At 39.0% G+C, this 21,477-nt stretch overlaps 2 protein-coding genes across 6 annotated transcripts in view; one reads left to right on the top strand and one right to left on the bottom strand.

Moving 5' to 3' along the window:
- Positions 1 to 14,113, top strand: part of LOC107692463 (SH3 and multiple ankyrin repeat domains protein 2-like) — a 38,968-nt gene extending 24,855 nt beyond the window's left edge. Inside the window, exons 16-22 of the mRNA XM_016491507.1 lie at positions 1,355 to 1,479; positions 6,355 to 6,490; positions 6,631 to 6,711; positions 7,294 to 7,415; positions 7,546 to 7,660; positions 7,792 to 10,048; positions 10,930 to 14,113. Coding sequence (XP_016346993.1) covers positions 1,355 to 1,479; positions 6,355 to 6,490; positions 6,631 to 6,711; positions 7,294 to 7,415; positions 7,546 to 7,660; positions 7,792 to 10,048; positions 10,930 to 11,425 — 3,332 coding nt within the window. The 3' untranslated portion in view covers positions 11,426 to 14,113. The remainder of the gene's footprint in view (positions 1 to 1,354; positions 1,480 to 6,354; positions 6,491 to 6,630; positions 6,712 to 7,293; positions 7,416 to 7,545; positions 7,661 to 7,791; positions 10,049 to 10,929) is intronic.
- Positions 8,629 to 21,477, bottom strand: part of LOC107692464 (src substrate cortactin-like) — a 26,247-nt gene continuing 13,398 nt past the window's right edge. For 3 of the 5 annotated variants that reach the window (XM_016491508.1, XM_016491512.1, XM_016491509.1), the window contains 7 exons: positions 20,542 to 20,597; positions 18,903 to 18,972; positions 18,674 to 18,822; positions 16,195 to 16,304; positions 16,132 to 16,145; positions 15,575 to 15,643; positions 13,588 to 14,633 (listed from right to left, as the gene is read on the bottom strand). In XM_016491508.1, the coding sequence (XP_016346994.1) occupies positions 14,497 to 14,633; positions 15,575 to 15,643; positions 16,132 to 16,145; positions 16,195 to 16,304; positions 18,674 to 18,822; positions 18,903 to 18,972; positions 20,542 to 20,597 (605 nt within the window). In that variant the 3' untranslated portion in view covers positions 13,588 to 14,496. Of the gene's footprint in view, positions 8,658 to 13,587; positions 14,634 to 15,574; positions 15,644 to 16,131; positions 16,146 to 16,183; positions 16,305 to 18,673; positions 18,823 to 18,902; positions 18,973 to 20,541; positions 20,598 to 21,477 lie in introns of those variants that run through there. The other 2 variants (XM_016491511.1, XM_016491510.1) reach the window with 2 other exon arrangements.

Genomic DNA, 21,477 nt, shown 5'->3' with positions numbered 1-21,477 from the left:
CACGCTCACACTCGCACACACACACACACACACAAAACACACACACACAGTGATGAAGATCTGTCACAAGCATTCAGACTAGAAATTATTTTCATGTCAGAGCTCATTTAGTCTCTCTTCTGCAAAAGAAGTGCACTTAATTGTATGTGCACTTGTAGTGTTCTTCAAATCTTTAAAAAAGATGATGTAATATTAATGAAATAAATTACCACTTAAGTGACTGACACACTTAAGCAGACTTTTTAAAAGTGCACTTTGTAATAGATATCAAGAAGTACGTTTAAATTTTAAAGAAATTGTATTTAATTTTATTTTAAATAATTGTTCTAATAATCTTCGTCGTGTTTGAATGTTGACTAACACACTAAAGCACATGCAAACTACTTGATTATAATCTTAACCGTAGTGTGTTATTTGAAATTACATTTAAATGTTATATATTTTAAATGTACTAAACTGCATTAGTGTAAACAAATAAATGTAACTACTAAAACTAGAAGAAGTAATAATGAAATTACATATAAAGATGCAGTGAAAACATTACATTCAGTTCACACTTATGTATATTATTTTGGGCTTTTTAAAATTATGCTAAAGTGTGCTGCTTTTTCACAAGGAGTGCTACACTGACAGAGCATTTCATTCGTCAGACAGTACACAAGATTTACACAACTCATTCAGATCAGATACTCACACACACACATACTCTGAGCCATCTAAACATACTAAACTATCACGGGTGCCTGCAGTATTCTTATTAATGGAACAGAAAAATGTAATCATACAGTCAAACCAAAAATTAGTAACTTGGCAAGTACAACTTATTCTAACCCTAACCCGACCAGTCTGAAACATTACCTGAAGTCAACAGAATGTGTTAAAGGGACCATCACAATAAAGTGAAACCCCAGTCTCTAATCAAGGCAGATCCAGTGGAGGGTGTTTAATAGTACAGCACGCTCATCTGCTGTTCTCGGTGTGAGTGCTGTACGCTGTGAAGCAGTGGGATCTCCAGCACAGCCTCGCTCTGCTCACTGCGGCTGATTTATGGGAACTGTCAGGTGTCACTGCTGGTTTGTGTAGAGCTGCCGAAGGGAAGGAGCAACTCACTGAAATCTACACACTCGCACATGAAAAATACATGCAGAGGCTTTTATATTTCAGTTAACCCACTCCTGTGTAGCTTCCTTTTCCCTTTGTGTATGTGTCAATGTAGTTTGCTTTTGTCCTGAGAGTTAATTTGGGATCAGATTGTACTTTGAGTCATTGAGAGCGTGCAACAGAAATAAATCAGACGTCACGTGAAGCTGGCATCATGATAACACGAAGGCTCCGTTGTTTTTGGGTTCCACAGCAGACACACCCATCGAGGAGTTCATCCCGACTCCTGCGTTCCCCGCGCTGCAGTACCTGGAGTCTGTGGATGAGGGCGGCGACGCCTGGCAGATGGGGCTCCGCACGGGGGACTTTCTCATCGAGGTGAGAGCCCTGCTTAGTGTACACTACGGTGCCCGGGAGGGGACATGTTCGGCTCACTTTTGTCGTGGGAACGTGATATTAATTTGGGCAACGTCATATTAACTCGTGGGAACGTGATATAACGTGGCCACGAGATATTAATTTGGGGAACGTCATATTAACTCGTGGGAACGTGATATAACGTGGCCACGAGATATTAATTTGGGGAACGTCATATTAACTCGTGGGAACGTGATATAACGTGGCCACGAGATATTAATTTGGGGAACGTCATATTAACTCGTGGGAACGTGATATAACGTGGCCACGAGATATTAATTTGGGGAACGTCATATTAACTCGTGGGAACGTGATATAACGTGGCCACGAGATATTAATTTGGGGAACGTCATATTAACTCGTGGGAACGTGATATAACGTGGCCACGAGATATTAATTTGGGGAACGTCATATTAACTCGTGGGAACGTGATATAACGTGGCCACGAGATATTAATTTGGGGAACGTCATATTAACTCGTGGGAACGTGATATAACGTGGCCACGAGATATTAATTTGGGGAACGTCATATTAACTCGTGGGAACGTGATATAACGTGGCCACGAGATATTAATTTGGGGAACGTCATATTAACTCGTGGGAACGTGATATAACGTGGCCACGAGATATTAATTTGGGGAACGTCATATTAACTCGTGGGAACGTGATATAACGTGGCCACGAGATATTAATTTGGGGAACGTCATATTAACTCGTGGGAACGTGATATAACGTGGCCACGAGATATTAATTTGGGGAACGTCATATTAACTCGTGGGAACGTGATATAACGTGGCCACGAGATATTAATTTGGGGAACGTCATATTAACTCGTGGGAACGTGATATAACGTGGCCACGAGATATTAATTTGGGGAACGTCATATTAACTCGTGGGAACGTGATATAACGTGGCCACGAGATATTAATTTGGGGAACGTCATATTAACTCGTGGGAACGTGATATAACGTGGCCACGAGATATTAATTTGGGGAACGTCATATTAACTCGTGGGAACGTGATATAACGTGGCCACGAGATATTAATTTGGGGAACGTCATATTAACTCGTGGGAACGTGATATAACGTGGCCACGAGATATTAATTTGGGGAACGTCATATTAACTCGTGGGAACGTGATATAACGTGGCCACGAGATATTAATTTGGGGAACGTCATATTAACTCGTGGGAACGTGATATAACGTGGCCACGAGATATTAATTTGGGGAACGTCATATTAACTCGTGGGAACGTGATATAACGTGGCCACGAGATATTAATTTGGGGAACGTCATATTAACTCGTGGGAACGTGATATAACGTGGCCACGAGATATTAATTTGGGGAACGTCATATTAACTCGTGGGAACGTGATATAACGTGGCCACGAGATATTAATTTGGGGAACGTCATATTAACTCGTGGGAACGTGATATAACGTGGCCACGAGATATTAATTTGGGGAACGTCATATTAACTCGTGGGAACGTGATATAACGTGGCCACGAGATATTAATTTGGGGAACGTCATATTAACTCGTGGGAACGTGATATAACGTGGCCACGAGATATTAATTTGGGGAACGTCATATTAACTCGTGGGAACGTGATATAACGTGGCCACGAGATATTAATTTGGGGAACGTCATATTAACTCGTGGGAACGTGATATAACGTGGCCACGAGATATTAATTTGGGGAACGTCATATTAACTCGTGGGAACGTGATATAACGTGGCCACGAGATATTAATTTGGGGAACGTCATATTAACTCGTGGGAACGTGATATAACGTGGCCACGAGATATTAATTTGGGGAACGTCATATTAACTCGTGGGAACGTGATATAACGTGGCCACGAGATATTAATTTGGGGAACGTCATATTAACTCGTGGGAACGTGATATAACGTGGCCACGAGATATTAATTTGGGGAATGTCATATTACCTCGTGGGAACGTGATATATCGTGGCCACGAGATATTAATTTGGGGAACGTCATATTAACTCATCGAGATATTACATCGTGGCCACGAGATATTAATTTGGGGAACGTCATATTAACTCGTGGGAACGTGATATTATATCGTGGCCACGAGATATTAATTTGGGGAACGTCATATTAACTCGTGGGAACGTGATATTATATCGTGGCCACGAGATATTAATTTGGGGAACGTCATATTAACTCGTGGGAACGTGATATTATATCGTGGCCACGAGATATTAATTTGGGGAACGTCATATTAACTCGTGGGAACGTGATATTATATCGTGGCCACGAGATATTAATTTGGGGAACGTCATATTAACTCGTGGGAACGTGATATTATATCGTGGCCACGAGATATTAATTTGGGGAACGTCATATTAACTCGTGGGAACGTGATATTATATCGTGGCCACGAGATATTAATTTGGGGAACGTCATATTAACTCGTGGGAACGTGATATTATATCGTGGCCACGAGATATTAATTCGGGGAACGTCATATTAAGTTAAATGCGTAAACAAACCTGCGTGACCATAGTAACCCGGGATTATATCAGAGATGGATTTATACATTTTTTTGTTTTGAATTTGGAAATTATTATATTAATTAATATAGAAATTATTACATTATTATATTATTAACCATAGGCGGCAGGCCTAGGCTACCGGACTGTATGCGCGCGATGTATATGGCATTCGAATGAAGTAATAATAATAATGAAGTGATGTGGTAAAAGTAATAATGAAAATAAAATAGGCTCACAAGAAAACATTTTTATCCATCCCCCAGTCTTGTAAGTCCATTAACTGATCGTCTTTTCCCGTAATATTTGTGTATTATTAATATACTTATTATTAGCCTATTGGTTATATTTTTATATTTGTTTTTTTCCTTCATTTCTATCTCTTTACTTAACGTTCTGAATAGTTTTGTGAATAACAGCCTACTGTAAATGCTCGACATGCCAATAAAGTTTTGATTATGCTGACTGGAATTTTAAGGTTTAAAGGTTGAATTTAACATATATTTAATTTTATTTCGGCTAATTAATAGACTAATTATAAATACTATAGTGTTTCATTGAGGAATGAATCATTCACGTAGTTTCACTTGTAAATTAAAACACAACACGCTCATTTATCGTCACACACGGGCATAAATACAATCATAAAGTCAAAACGTTATTGTCAAAATTGTTAGGCGTTTACAGTATTTGCAAAACATATGGTGGCAAATACTAGTATAATCATACAGAATGTTAATTAGGTAAAGCAATACACAATAAATATAAAAATATAGCCCTAACCAGTTAATATAATAATAATAAAACTGAACAAGTCCCCTCCCGGTCACCGCAGTACATGAAGCTGTTATCTTTCTCATGCTTCTCTGTAGGGATGGAAATCAAAAGAAATGTGCAGATTCTGGTTCCTGTTCCATTTATTCTGGTTTGTTAACAGTTCAGTTAATCATTCTTTTGGTAATTTGGAGAAGGAAAGAGTTGACAATATTTTAAAAATAAATATAATCGTAATTGCATCTGAAGCATTAAACGCAGAGTACCAAAAGGAATCACTCTGTAAATATAAATATTGGGTAGCACTTTAGTTTAGGGGCCAGTTCTCACTATTGACTAGTTGTTTATTAGCATGCATATGACTAGCATATTGGCTCTTTATTACCACTTATAAAGCACATATGATATTAATGCCTTTTTTGCATGATCATATTTTAGATAATTTAATCCTACTGCATGTTACAACTACCTTACTAACTATTAATAAGCAGCAAAATAGGAGTATGTTGAGGCAAAAGTAATAGTTATTAGTAAGAACTGGTCCCCAAACTAAAGTGAGACCAAATATTGAGAATAAGACCTGAGAACCAGCTCACTAAGGGAGTTTAAATGACTTTTTAGTTTTTTTGGGGGGTTTGGTTGTTTTTCAGTGTTCACTGCCATAACTCATGCAACACAACTCATTTGAGCAGATTCTGTATTTTTAGAGATCTCAAACCATAACTGGAACAAAGTGACACTTCTGTGACTCCATAACGTGTTAAATCTCCAGCTCTAAACTAAATCAGTTCAATCTGAGACCCCCGAAGGCTGTTCAATGTGAGAAATTATATTTTCACAATTTATATTAAGCTTTCAATTTAATATGAATAAAACAAACTTTAGAACTAAAATATACAGTAAAGCGGTTAAAACAACTTGGGTTTGTTTGTTTTGTCACATGAATGATATTTGCTCTTCTCATCACCTCTATTTACATCTTCACTGTCGTATGCTCTTTATTATCCTGATAAAGAAGACATCCAAATGAGAACGTCTTGAAATTTAGGGTGTATTCAGGCAAATTTGGCATCTTGTTTAAATCAAATTATTTCGACTTTTAAAGATATTCTTGTATCTCAACTTCGCCATATGTAATGGCCATAGGGTTGAAACTGTAACACAAATGTAGGTCGACCAGCACTGCATTTAGAAATCAGGTCAAATATCCATATGTTCTCATGGCCTACATGTAATATACATACACGAGTTAAACCTCAGTAGCTTTGGTTTCGAATGATTGTAATTCAATGTCCTCTTCATCCAGAACCCTGCTGGTTCTTAAGTGTCCTGATGCCATGTTACTGACCGTTTCAGTGCAGTGATTCAAAGAGAGAGCGATCAAACTGAATCACAAATGGTTTCAGACCGTTTTGCAAAATGGTTTGGCCAATTCACTGAAAAGAACAGACTCGGAAGAATGATTAATTTGTGTGTGATTTTAAATACGGATGCCATAATTGCTGAAATATTATAATAAAAGCACCGTGATTTCTGTTACAGGTCAACCATCAGAATGTGGTGAAGATGGGACACCGGCAGGTCGTTAACATGATTAAACATGGAGGAAACCGTCTCGTCCTTAAAGTGGTGACGGTGAGCAGGAATCCCGAACAAGACGGCAAAACCTGTAAAAAAGGTACTAAACACTTACTGCATGTGTAGTCAGGACAAATGATGGATGGAAACGGCCTGCTTTGAGATTCTTATCAGGCTTAGAAATAATAGAATTTAAGTTACAGTTTATTTTAATGTTATTTACGGATTTTTTTGTCGTAGCTCCTCCTCCACCCAAGAGACCCCCGACAACTGCACTCTCAATGCGATCCAAGTCCATGACATCTGAACTAGAAGAATTAGGTGAGTTAAATCTGATAAATCACTGCTATTTCACAATAAGTTCTCTCTTGAGTAGTGTTTGTTAAGTCAAGCATTAATATTACTATTGCTTTGATTAGGGTTAGTGATCAGTCCCTAAAGGCTGCTTTCTACTTCTGCATTGGCCCGTTTTCAGCCAAAGAGTTTAATTCCCGAAATCCAGTCCTTTTGGTTTTTTGAATGCCTGGGAAAACAAACTTTAAAACAAGTTTAAACCATCAAGATGTAAGCTAAAATCATATTTCTTATTTAAATACAGTTTAATAAAGGTTTATTTTAGTGAAATGTGAAAAAAAGTATTTGTTTTCTTGTAGTTACCATTTTTCTTTATTTTCTTTGTCATAATATTAGATTGGATTCAGTTGTGTTGCTGTCCATGGCTCTGAAAATGATCATTATTTATTGTTTACTACAATGCAAGCACTAAGGATGTTCCGTACTTTTTTCCTTTACGCTGTATCCCTGTGATCAATTGCCCCAAACTTGTTGTAGGAAAAGGATGCCTGTGTTAAAGATGGAATGCAATTTTTTCTCCTGTCCCTTGGACATTTCTGCCTTTTGCAGATAAATTTGAAGAGACAGTGACGCCACAGAAGCTTGTGCATGAAAAAGGATCATTGGACAAAGTTGCCACGATCAAGCCCCGCCCCTCAAGTCGCTTTTTGGCCACATCCATGGATTTTAATGTAAGTTGCTTTTGTCTTGTAGTTTAACATTAAACATAAACACCACTTTTATATTATAATCATGATGCATAATTATTCATAAAACAAGTCTTATGTACACTGAGCTCTTATCAACAAATCTGTTTTACAGCCGTCCACGTCAGAAAGGCCAGGAGTTGCTGTAGTTCCCCCTAGTATTCCTGCAAGATCCCATGGAAGTTATGTTCGTGTGCCAAAAAGCTGTATGAGAAGACAAAAGTCCATTGGTAAATATTTCCTTGCTACTTTAGATGCTCAACTGAAGATGTAAAGATGTGACTGTAAAAAAAAAACTAAGCAAAAGCTAAGCAGCTTATTGAGGTGATAGTCTAAACATGCTGCATGTTTCTTTCCCAAGGAATTGCAGGAGAAGAAAAGAAGCTCCTCATACCTCCACTGCTCAAGTTCACCAGAAGTCTCTCTATGCCTGACACATCTGAGGATATTCCCCCACCTCCAGGCGTTTCTCCTCCATCCCCACCTCACAACCTCAGTACTCCTATGGCACAAGTATATGAGCCCAACCAGCCCATTTACACACAGAACTCAACAGGCAGATGCCACACTATAGACAGAGATCTAGTCGGGTACCATCGCCAGAACTTTGAACAATATGTCTGTCAAACTCCTTCAGCTGTCCAGCAAAACATGTGTTCCCATAACAGGGCCCATGTGCCAGAGAACCCATATTCAGACATAGTTGGCAAAACTTTGTATATCCCACCAAAACCAGCTCGTAGGAAGGGTATATTGGTAAAGCAGCTAAATGTTGAGGATAGCCCTGAGAAAACCTGTTCAATCCCAATACCAACCATTATTGTCAAAGAGCCTTCGACTAGCAGTAGTGGCAAAAGCAGCCGGGGAAGTAGCATGGAAATTGAGACTAGTGCCTCCGAGCAGCCAGGCCAACTACGGCCAGACGGCAGTCACATCGTGAGCAACCCTTTTGCAGCTGCTATTGCAGGGGCAGTACGTGACCGTGAGAAGCGGCTTGAAGCATGCAAGAACTCCCCAGCCTTCCTGTCGATGGATCTCGGAGACGAGGATCCATTTATCCCAACCCCTCGTTTACACCAGTCTATGTCCATAGATGAAGGCATGTTTGCCAGCGATAAGAGTTTACAAAAGCTTATGGCTCCACCAGCTGCTTTATTAGAGGGCCAGCAAATTGGAAGTGGAGGCAACATGGCTGACTTTACCATCCCAGAACCAACAACTGAGCCCCTCACAACACGCACCAGGAGCTTCCCCAATACAGACGGTCCCATCAGTCTCAATGATGGAGATTTACAAAACCAGACATCAGGAAAGACTCGTGATATTTGTCCACCCTTGGCTCTGGGTCTAGCTGCAAGTAATAGAGCTCTGAAGGAGCACGTGCAACCCCCACTTCCTCCACCTAAAGGAGAACCTCACAAAGCAAACCTCAACCAGCCACTCTTCATAGACACCAAGCTACGGTCCAATATCGAAGCCAACTTTGTTGCCACAGTTGCAGTGGGTCAAGCAAAAGATTGTGGAGGCTTGTTTAGACACACAAGAGACTCCAATCACGAAACAGAAAAGGCAAAGGAAAGTAATCCATCCGAGCAGTCGATAAACACCAATAACACATCGCAACAGAAGTCAGCGAGGCTCCTCATGGTCCACACACAAGATAAGGCCAAGCCACAAGTAAACAGTCAGCCTGATAGATTAGAACAAGAAGAGTCCCCTGGAATGGACAGTGCACCCATTGATTCCAACATCAAACGTACAGCCCACAACTCCCAGCCACCTCATATGAGGAACGTCTTCACCTCTGCCACCTCTGTGGAGGAGCCTGTCAAGTTTCCCTGTACCATTCCTCCTCCCCCAATGACCTCAGTGGATATTGATGAGGAGTTTGAACCCTTGCCTCCACCTCTGGAGTTTGCCAACAGCATTGATGTTCCTGAGGACCAGGTAGTAGAGATTCTCAAGCAGAAAAATAATAATGCAACAATAGGACCTGTTTATCATTCACATGCTTCTACAACTGATGGTGTGGAGTCCAAGTGTCTTTCGGGGCTTGTAAACTGCATGACTCCTCACACCTACCCTCCACCACCTCCAGAAATGTTTGAGCCCATCACGGACTCAGGCATTGAGGAAGCTGACAGTCGGAACAGTGGGGACCCTCACTTTGAGGCCAATAGTACAATTTCCACAGTGTCCAGTATCTCTACTCTTTCATCAGAGGGAATTGACGACACATGTATAGCCTATGCAGACGGCCAGACTCTTTCGATGGACAGACCACCTGTTCCACCAAAGCCAAAAATTAAGCCCATAATCAATAAAAGCAATGCACTTTACAGTGACCCTTTGATACACGAGAGCATAGAGTCCTTCGGACAGCCACCACCGGCCCCTCCGCCACCCCTGGGTTGTGGAGCACAATCTGAGCTTCGCAAAAAGCTTGCTCAGCGAGGCAGTAAACTGTGGGACCCCCATGAGTTTCCGAACCCCCTCAATGCAGATCCTAAAGCCAATGTGATCAATGAGCTTAGCTCCAAACTTCACCAGAGGAACAAGGACAGATTTCCAATACAGGGAGGGTCACCACCTGCAGGATCCAGGAGCATTGGATCAAGGTGAGCAGCACAATAATAGCCTAGTCTGTCCCCTGTGCAACATTCCTGAACAAAATAAGCAAATGAGATCAGAAAAATGTGGTCACAATTAGGACAGTGTCTCGTCTCTAACTATATACAAGCTGTCTAAAGAAACAGATCACGGGTGGACTAGAACAAGAATGTGTAGATTGGACACTCCTGGGGTAGATCAAGGACAACAAATGAAATAAGATTAAACCTCAGCCAAATGTTCCAGCAATGAGGTAATATTTTATTGCAGGGGTAGCAAACCTTCAGCACACACCTGCCTGTAATTTTAAAGAACCCTGAACTGTCTCTCCAGGAGCAGGACTGGACAAACCTGCTTTATCGAAATTAAGATACGCCAAGATAAATTGGTGAGAATGTTTGTTAAAAGTCATGACCTCTAAGAATATATGAATTGGTGAATTTACAATCCTGAGAAAATCCCAGCATGCAGTTCTTCTGTCATTTTATCTCCTAATCTCTCTTTGTTTGTCCAGAAACTGAAAAAATATCTTTTGGTTGCAAACTTTCCATATGTTTATCTCATGAATTTGAGAGAGACTAACAAGAAAAAAAAAGAGGCAAAGTTGTTTCAGAAGATCTGGGAGCACATTCTGAGACCGGAATTCCTGCTTAAACAAATGTCCTTGTATTTGTAATTATATAAAGGTGTCTCAACACTGAACTTAATTGAGTGATCTGTTCATTCGCTTTGACTTGCATTAGTGCAGTGGTGTCCTTTGAGCCACATGCATTGACATAGCGAGTCTTGTTGTTGGATGACGCCAGAGAGCTTTCCTCTATTCCTTAATGAGTCCCTCAACCTGTTCTGCAACTGACTTCTCTTTCTGTATGTGTGTGTGTGTTCTCAGAGATTGGACGGCCCAAGCCTCAGGTACCAAATGCAGCAACACTGTTCCCTCAACAACCCTGAGCCACTTGCCCCTTCAGGCTTCCAGTCCAGCCTCGCCTCCTCCTGAATCTGGTCGTTGCTCTTCTCTGCCAGGCTCTGCCGCCTCCCCCACATTAACAGATGTGTTTAGCCTGCCATCTCCACCCATTGTGAATGCAGAGCAATGCTATAGCCTCAGCTCAGTCAGCAGTCGATCGCCGTCCCCTCTCACGGTGTTTCAGGCTTCAGACAAGCCCTTTGCCGACAAACCCATCCTACTCTGGACCAAGCACGATGTAGCCGACTGGCTTGAAAGCCTCAACTTGCAGGAACACAAGAAGGCCTTCTTGGACAATGAAATTGAGGGCACCCACCTTCCCAACCTCCAAAAGGAAGACCTTGTAGACTTGGGTGTCACCCGTGTTGGTCATCGGATGAACATTGAAAAGGGTCTCAAACTTCTAATGGACAGATAAAGGGTGCATACACTCGGTACAGTGCTTGGCATGGATATTGGCTTGATCAATCCCTCGTTTTCTCGAACTTCTTTCAGTCTAGATGTCTTGCATCTGTTGGAAATCGTGGGGCGATGTTCCCTGTATTGTTGTCAGAGGCACAGTAAGTACCATGGATGCAGAACTGCACTCAGGAACACTTCTAAGAGGACTCGTTCTTGCCATCAAAAGCTTTGTTTAAATGTCTGGAGCTTGTCTCTAACCAGCAGAGCTTGGAGGTCCTTTCTTTTTTACCTTTGATACAGCTATTTCTGAGAAAATTTCATTCCAGATGTTGTCTGCAAACGTTCTGTATTTGGCAGAGAACATGGATACCCAGAAAAGCACTGTTGTTTGGTCTTTATAAAATGAGGTTAGCTGAAAACATTAAATTCACTCAGGCTTTGACAGGAACATGTATTCACACCCTTAATATTCCAGATAAGTGCAAGGGATGGTGGCGCTAGTGAAGCTGCTCTTCATCCTTGATTTCCATGAGACTGAACGAGGATGGGGTCACGTACAGCTTTGTCTGATCCTGTCGGCGAAAATTAAATACACGTATGCTTTCCCTAACATTTCCCTAAACAAAAATAATATTTCTTGTGTTCTTGCTGCAGATATGCCAAGATATAGAGAATTAAAAAACATAAGGCTTGAGGAAGAACGTTCTTAATGAGAGCTTGTGGCGTAGCTCATAAATCAGGTGTAATTATTATTGTGCTTATCAGCTGCCATGGATCACATACATCTATAATAGCCTCGCATTAAGGTAGCGACAGAGCTTTTTTATATTGTGTCTTGGCTGTGGATCGTGATGTTGATTGTATGACGGTGGATCTTAATATGAGGTTGCTGAGAACTATAAGAAAGTGGTGGAGCTCAAACGGACTGAGGCCTGATACTTCAGCTGAAGAGCCAGGTGTGACTTTTTGAAAAAAAAAAAAAAATTACAAGGTCAAAACTATTTTGAAAAATGAAATGTATGCATAGATGAATAGCTCACAATAAGATCAATAACACATTTAAAAGAGAAGCTTGGAATTAAATGGAAATTCACCCTATTTTAATGCGAGTTGCAGTTTTGGAGAGATTCCAAGTTGGATTTCTTTCTTTGTCGGGCAGTAAACAAGAGGCTGTATTAATCAGTTTTTGTCATTATAAAACTTGGAACCATGTTTCTTAGCCAACATACACTATATAAATGGAGTAAATGATTACTTTTAAATTTTGATTTCTGTATGTGCCGCTCACTGCAGTACTGATAGTGGTAATGTCTCTGAAACATATATAGTTGCTATCACCTGCTGCTGAGATTCTGAGTATGAGTGAATATAGAACAATGTTTTTAAAATGCGGGCCAGAAATCAAAAATCGCAAGCCTTTCCTGAACAAAGGTTTGCCAATACACTGCTGCTACTGTGAAAATAGATATTTTACAAAATAGATCATCTTTGGATAGCATACAATAGAAGAGAGTATTTTCGATTTATATGATCATATTGCCTTTTCTAAATGCAATTTTAATGGTATTGCTCCCACTTAAGTGTGGTTTGCCAAAAAAGAGAAATGTTTGACTAAAATGGGTGTATTTGTTAGATTCTTAATATAGCAAATCCAAAAAAGCAATATATTTATACTATGGATAATACAGTCTGTATGTATTTAGATAATGCACCCCATCATTAAAGAAGCACAATGTTCACCTGATAAAACACTGCTGGTTTATCTATAGAACTGTCAATCCCTTATTGTTTAGCTATGATTTTTTCCCCTTTGACTTCAACCTATTTTGCTTTACTTTGCTAACTACATGTAAAGACTTGTGTTCACATTGTTAATGTTGCTGTAAGATCTTCTTAAATGCAATTAGTAACTCATTGCGGTGACCAAGAAAACAGTAGGATTTGCGAGTTTGAGCGCAGTTACACCTTGTATGGCAAACGAATCTGAAAGAAATAAATATTGCTGGAGTTGAGCTCTGTTCCTGTGCATCAATGCGTCTCACAAACACATGCACTTGATGAAAGCTACTGTAAGAAAAACAGTTTCAAACACGGAGAGTATGGCTACATAATGGACTGTGAAAAATACTAACAATACTAGTTTTATTTTTTTATTCTTAAATGATATTTCTTATAAAACATCCTTGTAAAGAGAGCCAGTATAGATGAGCACAGACAATTTGTTCGAAAAAGATACTTAACTAAAATTGCAAAACACAGATTATGTCATTAGTTGCTGCTAAGCCATTAAACAGTATTTGCTCCTGTGTGGATTGTCATTTAACAGCAGATCATTTGATATAATTCAGCGTCACAGACAAATGTCATGCACTCACAGAAAGATCGACATCAATCTGCCAGCACATCGAGAGCGAGTCCAGATGAATCAGAACACAGAGAAGCACAGAGACGATGCAAATCAGACAGACATGCAGCTCACGCCACATAACGCATTAACATCTGATTTTAATACACAACCCTTCAAATACCACCAAAGTGATTTTTATGAATGATTTCAAACACTGCGATGGAATGTCTGTTCATCCTGTACTCAGACGTGATGCAGAATTCTAGCAGTGACGGATTATGGCATTATATTTTGGCCTTCATTGATTATGATCATTCATATTTTCAAACTTAACGCAGTTAATCCCTATTCCAACACTGCAAAAAGACACTGAAATGAACAAAGTGTTCGTACGGACGCAGCTTTAAGAAGCCGCCTGTATTCATGACAAATGACATTATTTCTCTAAAACATGCCAGAATATCTCAGATCTCTGGTCTCTTATTTCACATACTGATGTATATATGTGTGTGTGTGTGAGTGAATAAACTCTCAGATGTGTCATAAAATCTCTTGGATCCAGTAAAGCGCACACACCTGCTGACGTGAAACAGGAAGTGAGAGTTGAGCTGAAGGAAGCAGAATGACCGGCGAACGCTCGACATGCTACAGTGAAAGAAGAGAAAGCAGGGCTGATAATGGACTGGAAGCATGGCTCTCCTTCAGCGACGTCCGCCGTGTAAAGAGCGCATGGAGCGAGTCTACTGTCGGACTTCAACGTAGTTGGCTGGGAAGAGTCCGTATGTGCCCCGACACACGCCCCTCCACCAGCCCTCGTCGATCATCTCGATGTTGGTGATGACGTCATCCGGATCGAAGGAGATCTCGTCGTCTCCCGCTGGAGAGAAACAGAGGCACGCTACATGACTCTCTTCTTGTAGGAAACACGTTTGATGCAATGAAACAAACAAAACTACATGTGAAAGTGGGAAATTTGGAAGTAGAAAGAGCAATACTATGGAAGCCCGTTTCAGCCACTGAATTAAAAAAACAAAAACAAAGTCCTTTTATTTTATATCTCGCAATTCTGACTTTTTTTTCTCACAACTGTGAGTTTATATCTCATAATTCGACTTCTCAGAGCTGTTAAATATATTCATGCAATTGCCTTTTATTTTTTATTCAGTGGTGGAAGCGGGCTTCCCTACAATACAGTATTATTGTTTTATATACTCAAAAAATGTATATATATATATTTGTTTTTCCTTCTTTTTTTATAGTGTACACTATAGAAGCTTGAATAATAAAAAAAAAGTAAATGACTTTATCACAATTCTGACTTTTTTTAAAATTTGTATCTTTTTTAGTTTGTACAATTTAAACTTTTTTTTCTTAGAATTTTCTTGGAAGTTATAAACTTCACAATTCTGACTTTTTTTTTACACCACAGAGTAAAAAATTTAACTATCTTGCAATTCTGTCAATATTTTGCCAATTATTAGTTTTTCTCTCAGAACTGCAAGAAAAGAAGTCAAAAAGGTAATTGTGACTTTTGATCTCACAATTCTATGTTTTAATCCCTTGGCAAACACTACAAGCTTCAATTGTAAAAAAAAAAAAAAAACTTCAAACAAAACCTTTTTTTAAAAGCAGATTCAGACATATCTACATATAATCTAGCCATAATATACCCGTTTATGTTTTTTTTTTTATTATTATTATTTTGGTATAACAGGAATGATCTATTTTTGGTGTCATGCCACTCACATACAGCATAAACACTGCAAAATGTTTAAGGCCACAGTTTGTAAAGTCAAACTCCTCAGATTGTTCACTCACCAGCCTGATAGTCGTACAGAGCCACGGCAGTCACGCCGAGATCCTCTCCAAACTCGTACGACTGAGCCCCCCAAACACACACACACACACACACACACACACACACACACACACACACACACACACACACGTCACCGAAGCACTGAGAGCACACACCTGCCCAAACAGGAGCTTGCGCTTAAAGCTGCACCAGGTAACGCTTGCTGCTCCAGCAGCTGAAGCATTGAACAGGTGAACACTTTGGAAGGAACGTGGTTTTGGTGATTATGTGAATCTATTCTGCACTAATCTGATAACTTGAGGCGTACCGATGTACCCATGATTACAGGTGATCATCTTGTTATTGCAAATGTCTCTTAACGACATCAAACAGCCAGAAAACATATAAACAATTAACTCAAGAAATAATAATGGTTTTGAATTGTTATTAAAGTAAGGCAACACTATTCATTTTAGATACAGTAGAACGGTGGAGACTATTATAGCTGCCTTTAATTACGGATCCGATATGCATAAACACACAGATGAAGACAGAGGTGAACTCTTTATAGGCTTACTGGAGTCAGTCAGGCTTGGACAAACACAGATTGTAAGATGGATTTAGCGCACCTGAGGTCTGGTTCTGCTCGTCCGGCTCAGGGTTCTGGTACAGGTCTTCCTGGACCGGTTCTTCATATGTGGGTTCTGCGGAGACCGGCTCCACCTCGTACACGTTTGCACCGTTCTCCACCTGACCAACACAACACAGACCATCCTCATCCTCATCCTCACACGACAGCATCAGAAGCACATCAGACATGATTCACTCACACATTCTGTGCCATTCATGCGTCGCGTACTCAAACACAGCACAAAGACCTCGCGTGGGGTCATGATACATCATGACAAGCTAAAGTTTGTTAAAGGACGCATTAGTGCAGGAGTGTTCAAAATGTATTAATAATCATTTTACAAGAGGCGAGATGCTACTATATGGCCACATTTCATGGCCTTTACAAACCGTGTGCTTACGTGACTAGCAGACAATTATTGTTAACTAAAACCATAAAATAAAATAAAAAATCAGTACTTGAAATAAAATAAACATTAACTGAAACTATATACTTATTTCAGCAAGTTACCACGTTTAAAAAGTAAAAAAAAAAAAAAAAAAAACCTAATAAAGCAATAAGCCCCATGAAGCCGTGGTTTACAGTGATTTTATAACAGCTCAGGAGCGTTGTTAGGCATGACGCGAAGCTGTTATAAATTCACTGTAAACCACGGCTTCACGGGGCTTATTGCTTTTATAAAACGGTTATTCCATATACGTAGTAAGGTTTCACAAAGTAAAACAGAGCAAATAAAGTGTAATGATATTAATAAAAACAGTATTCTTCCACCAAACAATGTAGCTCCTCAGAAACAGTTGTGGTTGCAACAAAGTGGTTGCCGAGCAACAGACAAACGTAAACAAAGGTGTATGTTACTTTGTAGAGTCATTTACAACAGCTTCGAACGCGGCTCAGCCAATCAGAATCAAGGACCGGAACTATCTGTTTTATAAAACTAAGAGACTCAAACTATATAAAAACAAAACTAAGAATAAAAATATCTAAAAAAATAATAATAATAAAAAAAAACTATTAAAAGCTATTTAAAAAACAAATAAAAATGGATTCAGTAGTCAGAATTTTGAGCACTGTATGAAACTAGTCAGAGCACTTCAAGGATGAAGTTTTGAGTAGGGATGTTAATGATTAAAGATCATCATCAAAGCAATCGAGAAAGCTTATCTATTGTTATTAATCATTATCAACACACACACACACACACAACAAATTAAGATCAATCTATTTAAGATGAATTGCTGAATCGCTTTGTACAATTTTAACTCGAAAGAAACTACTTCTATTAGATTAGAAGACAAGATCAGTGAACAGCAGATTTTAAATCAACAGTCCACAAGAGGGCGCCAGTTACATTGGGAGCTTCTCAAACCAGTCCAGTCCTTCTGGGACTTTTAGTCTGGACTGCTCTGCATTAAACACTAGATTGAGACGGTCCAGTCTCATCACTGTTTCTGCCTCCACAGTAAATACTACTAAAAATTACATTTTAAAACACTATACTAAAAATTGTTATGCCTAGTAATGCAATACCTGTCTGTTGACGCAATACAGTGAATGACAACCGTCTGTGATTAATTTAAAACTAGACTACATATTAAAAAAAAAAACTAAAGTGTGATACAGGTACAATTACGACAAATAATGAATACAAACAAATACAACAAATTACTATAGTATTCAAATTGTGTTTACTGTCGCATTCAAATGTAACGTTAGTGACACACAGGAGACTCGATGCGTTTCATGCACAATTTCTGTTCTGCCACCACATTCTTATCTCTTTATTTCGGTGGTGTGGGAAGTTCAGAGTTCAGAGAAGAAATGTGATTTATTTCAGGCCAGCTCTAATATAAGAGTAGTATGTAGGGTTGCGAATTGAAAATCGATTCTAATTCCAGAATCAGCTACTTAAGATCAGGAATCGGATACTTGTTGTAAAACTTAAATTTCAATTGCACCTATCAATTTCTGTGCACGCATCTTTTCTTTTTGTAGGTGGCGAAAAGGGGCTGTTAAAAATGTATTTGTCTTTGAATCATTCGAGAGATTCATTCAAAAACACTGATTCAGCCAGTAATGAAACGAGTACATCTTGAGTGAATCATTCCATTCATAAAGTCCATGAGATTTTGTTTCTTTGTCTAATATTTTTTTATTCTTCAGAATTGTGAGAGAACTACAACCTACATTTAAAAAAATTGTCTCAATTTATCCAGAATCACGCCGCTCTATTTTGCAGCTCTTAATCGAGTCTCACAAACACATTTATGCAGTTGGCTGATTTTTGTGTTTATGGTATTCAGCAGCAATTAAATGCTTTGCAAAAAGATGTTTGATATCTAAATGTTTGACTTCATTTTTTTGGAATCGAAACTGGGAATCGATAAGAAGAATCGGAATGGATAAAATTCAAACGATAGCCAACTGTAGTAATATCATATTGTTTCTCAGCAAACAGACAGGCGTGTGTTGACCGACAGAAACACACCTTCTGCTTTGTGCGCGCCTCCTCCTGCTCCTGCTTCTCCTTGGCCTGTCGTCTAGTGCGCTCTTCTTCGGCTCTCCTCCGGTCCTCCTCCTCCTTCTGCTTCGCAATGCTCTCAAAGCGAGCTTTAATACTTCCAGCGCCGCTGCCAGCTAAACAGAGCACAGCACGTCTTCATTCAAACCTCTACAGGCCGTGATTGATTCATTATAGCGTGTGTGTTTCTCCTGACCTGCTTCCACAGGACGGGTCTTCTGATACGCCGTGCTCGGCTTCTCCACCTCCTCAAACGTGCCGGCGCTCTGAAGACGAGAGCAATGACAGCATCACACCGCAAACTACTGCCATCCTCAAACACAGAGTGAACGCACATGCATTTCTCACAACCGTCTTTCTGGTTCTGACTGCATATAAACATAAAACACTAGAATGTGAACACGAATGTCTCATCTGCACTGATTACATCCGATCTGGATTGCGTACACAGATTCCAAAAATTAAGTAGTTGTAATTAGATTACATTACATTTTATAGAGTTAATTCACCCAAAAATGAAAATTAGCCCATAAATTACTCATTTAGGTGTTGCATGCACATATTCAAAACGTAATAATCACTTTAATGTAGCTTGCACTCACTGTTGTAAAGGGAAGCAGTTTACAGCGGAGAGATCAAAACAAAACAAAGGTCACTAATTAGAAGTACAAAATGTCGGAGGATTTCGATATAAGCCAAGAGGAGACTGGTTTTCCTTTGTTAAAGTAAGGAAACTTCGCTTCGGTTAACAAACGCTGGTTTTCACGAGACTCACCGGCGCGTGCGCAGCGCTGAACTCATACGTTATGCTCCCGGAGCTGCTTCTGTGTACAACTGTTGGCGCAAGCTACATTAAAGTGATTATTACGTTTTGAATATGGATATTTTTCTTACAAAAACGCATCGATTCACTACAGAAGGTCTTTGTTCAACCCCCAGAGACGTGTGAGGCACTTTTTTTTTTATGGATGGGCGCTTTTTATTTAACTTCTTTTGGACTGAAGCATGCAACACCCACTGAGTGCCATTAAACAGCTTGAAAGATCAAAGACAATTTTTAATATAACTCCGACTCGATTCGTCTGAAAGAAGAAAGCCATATACACCTAGGATGCCTGAGTAATTTATTGGCTAATTTTCATTTTTGGGTGAACTAACCCTTTAAAATACTAAACATCAGACCACAGTTACTTGTTTATGGATTACATGATTACATATTATTTACACAACAGCAATAATTTATTCATAATTTATTGATTCTGCCTAATTCCTCTTTTCCATCTTTTAAATGTTCCTTTCTTAAATAGCCTACCGCTTATACACACACTCAGAAAGTCTTCCAGTTAGTCAGGAGGCCACACAGCATTTAACCACTGGATTTACAAAAAAAGTGTTTCAACATCGCATGAACACATTCATTTTTATTTGAATTATCAGTCGGTTATTCTACCATGCATTACTTTGGAAGCCGTTTGTCTTTGAAACACATTAAAATGCACCAATTTAAAAAATAAACAACTTTTTTTGTCATCCTTTCACCTATATTTTTATTTGAAGTACCCCTGAGATTTTACAATAAATATTTTAATAATAAAGTATCATGTTTGCATGTTCACGGTTCTTTGACGTTGGTCATTTGTTTTAATTTAGCATTTAGGTCGTAAGTAGTCTAAAAGTAGTCTGATTATGTTACCTGAAATGTGTGATGTAATGGATTACATTACTAGCTACAGTTTTTGTCATGTAATTTTGAATCAGTAACGGATTACAATTTGTAAGTAATCTACCCAGCTCTGCTCATCTGTGTGCTAATTGTAATGATCTGAGCAATGTACCTTGTCCATTCGGTCTTTCTGCACACCATACTTCCCTCCAAATCCTTTGGCATAATCTAGAGTAATGGAGCAAAATAAACCGTTAAAATGGGGATTTCTTGCATATGCATGTTGAGTGCATGTTAAAGGAATATTTCATACAGAAAATGATCATTCAGTCATTATTTACTCAAATTCATGTCGTTCAAACCGATATGACTTTGCATAGAGTCAGGAGTCATACAAGCATACTTTGAGGTCTAAATGCATGCCTACTATGCAAAATGTGTACAGGTTTGCAGGCATGGTATTTTTCAAAGAAATACAGTAGTAAATATTCCCAGATATCATGTAGTACTTGATCTGAACTAGGTTGTGGAGCAGCCTTATAGTATTTTGTTACTGTACACATGAATTTGATTCAGAGTTTTGGAGGCATAGCTTCAGGGGGTTTAGAGGGTTTAACGAGAACGCATTGCATTGATGCTTGAAAAATTAAGAAATTCACAAACTACATTATTTTTGTATAAGAATTCTATTACCTATAACATCGCTATTGTCAAAACATTTATTAACCCTCTGGTGTTGTTGTTCACGCGGCGGTCAAAATATTATATATATATATATATATATATACTGCTAAATACTCTTGGCAGATTATTGATGAAGTGAAAAAAGTTTAGAAAGTGAAACTAAAAAACGGTTGTGAAATATTTAATTAACAAAACATGTTTTACTCTAAAACTGCAATAAAAACAAACCCGGAAATCTGAACAAGTTGTGTTCCAAATTTGAAGTTGATATCTCAAAAAAATAGCTTTCAGTCAGATTTTGTTTGGGATTAAATTCACTGCCCATTCATTTCCAATGTGGTAATTTTTGGCCACAAACAATATAAGTGTGACTATTTTTCAGGACCATTTCACCTTTTTGAATCATGTCCATGATTGTGTGTGT

Source organism: Sinocyclocheilus anshuiensis, unplaced genomic scaffold (assembly GCF_001515605.1).
Source record: "Sinocyclocheilus anshuiensis isolate Anshui unplaced genomic scaffold, SAMN03320099.WGS_v1.1 scaffold1082, whole genome shotgun sequence".
Classification (NCBI taxonomy): Eukaryota; Metazoa; Chordata; class Actinopteri; order Cypriniformes; family Cyprinidae; genus Sinocyclocheilus; species Sinocyclocheilus anshuiensis.
This window is presented reverse-complemented; position numbering and strand designations above follow the sequence as displayed.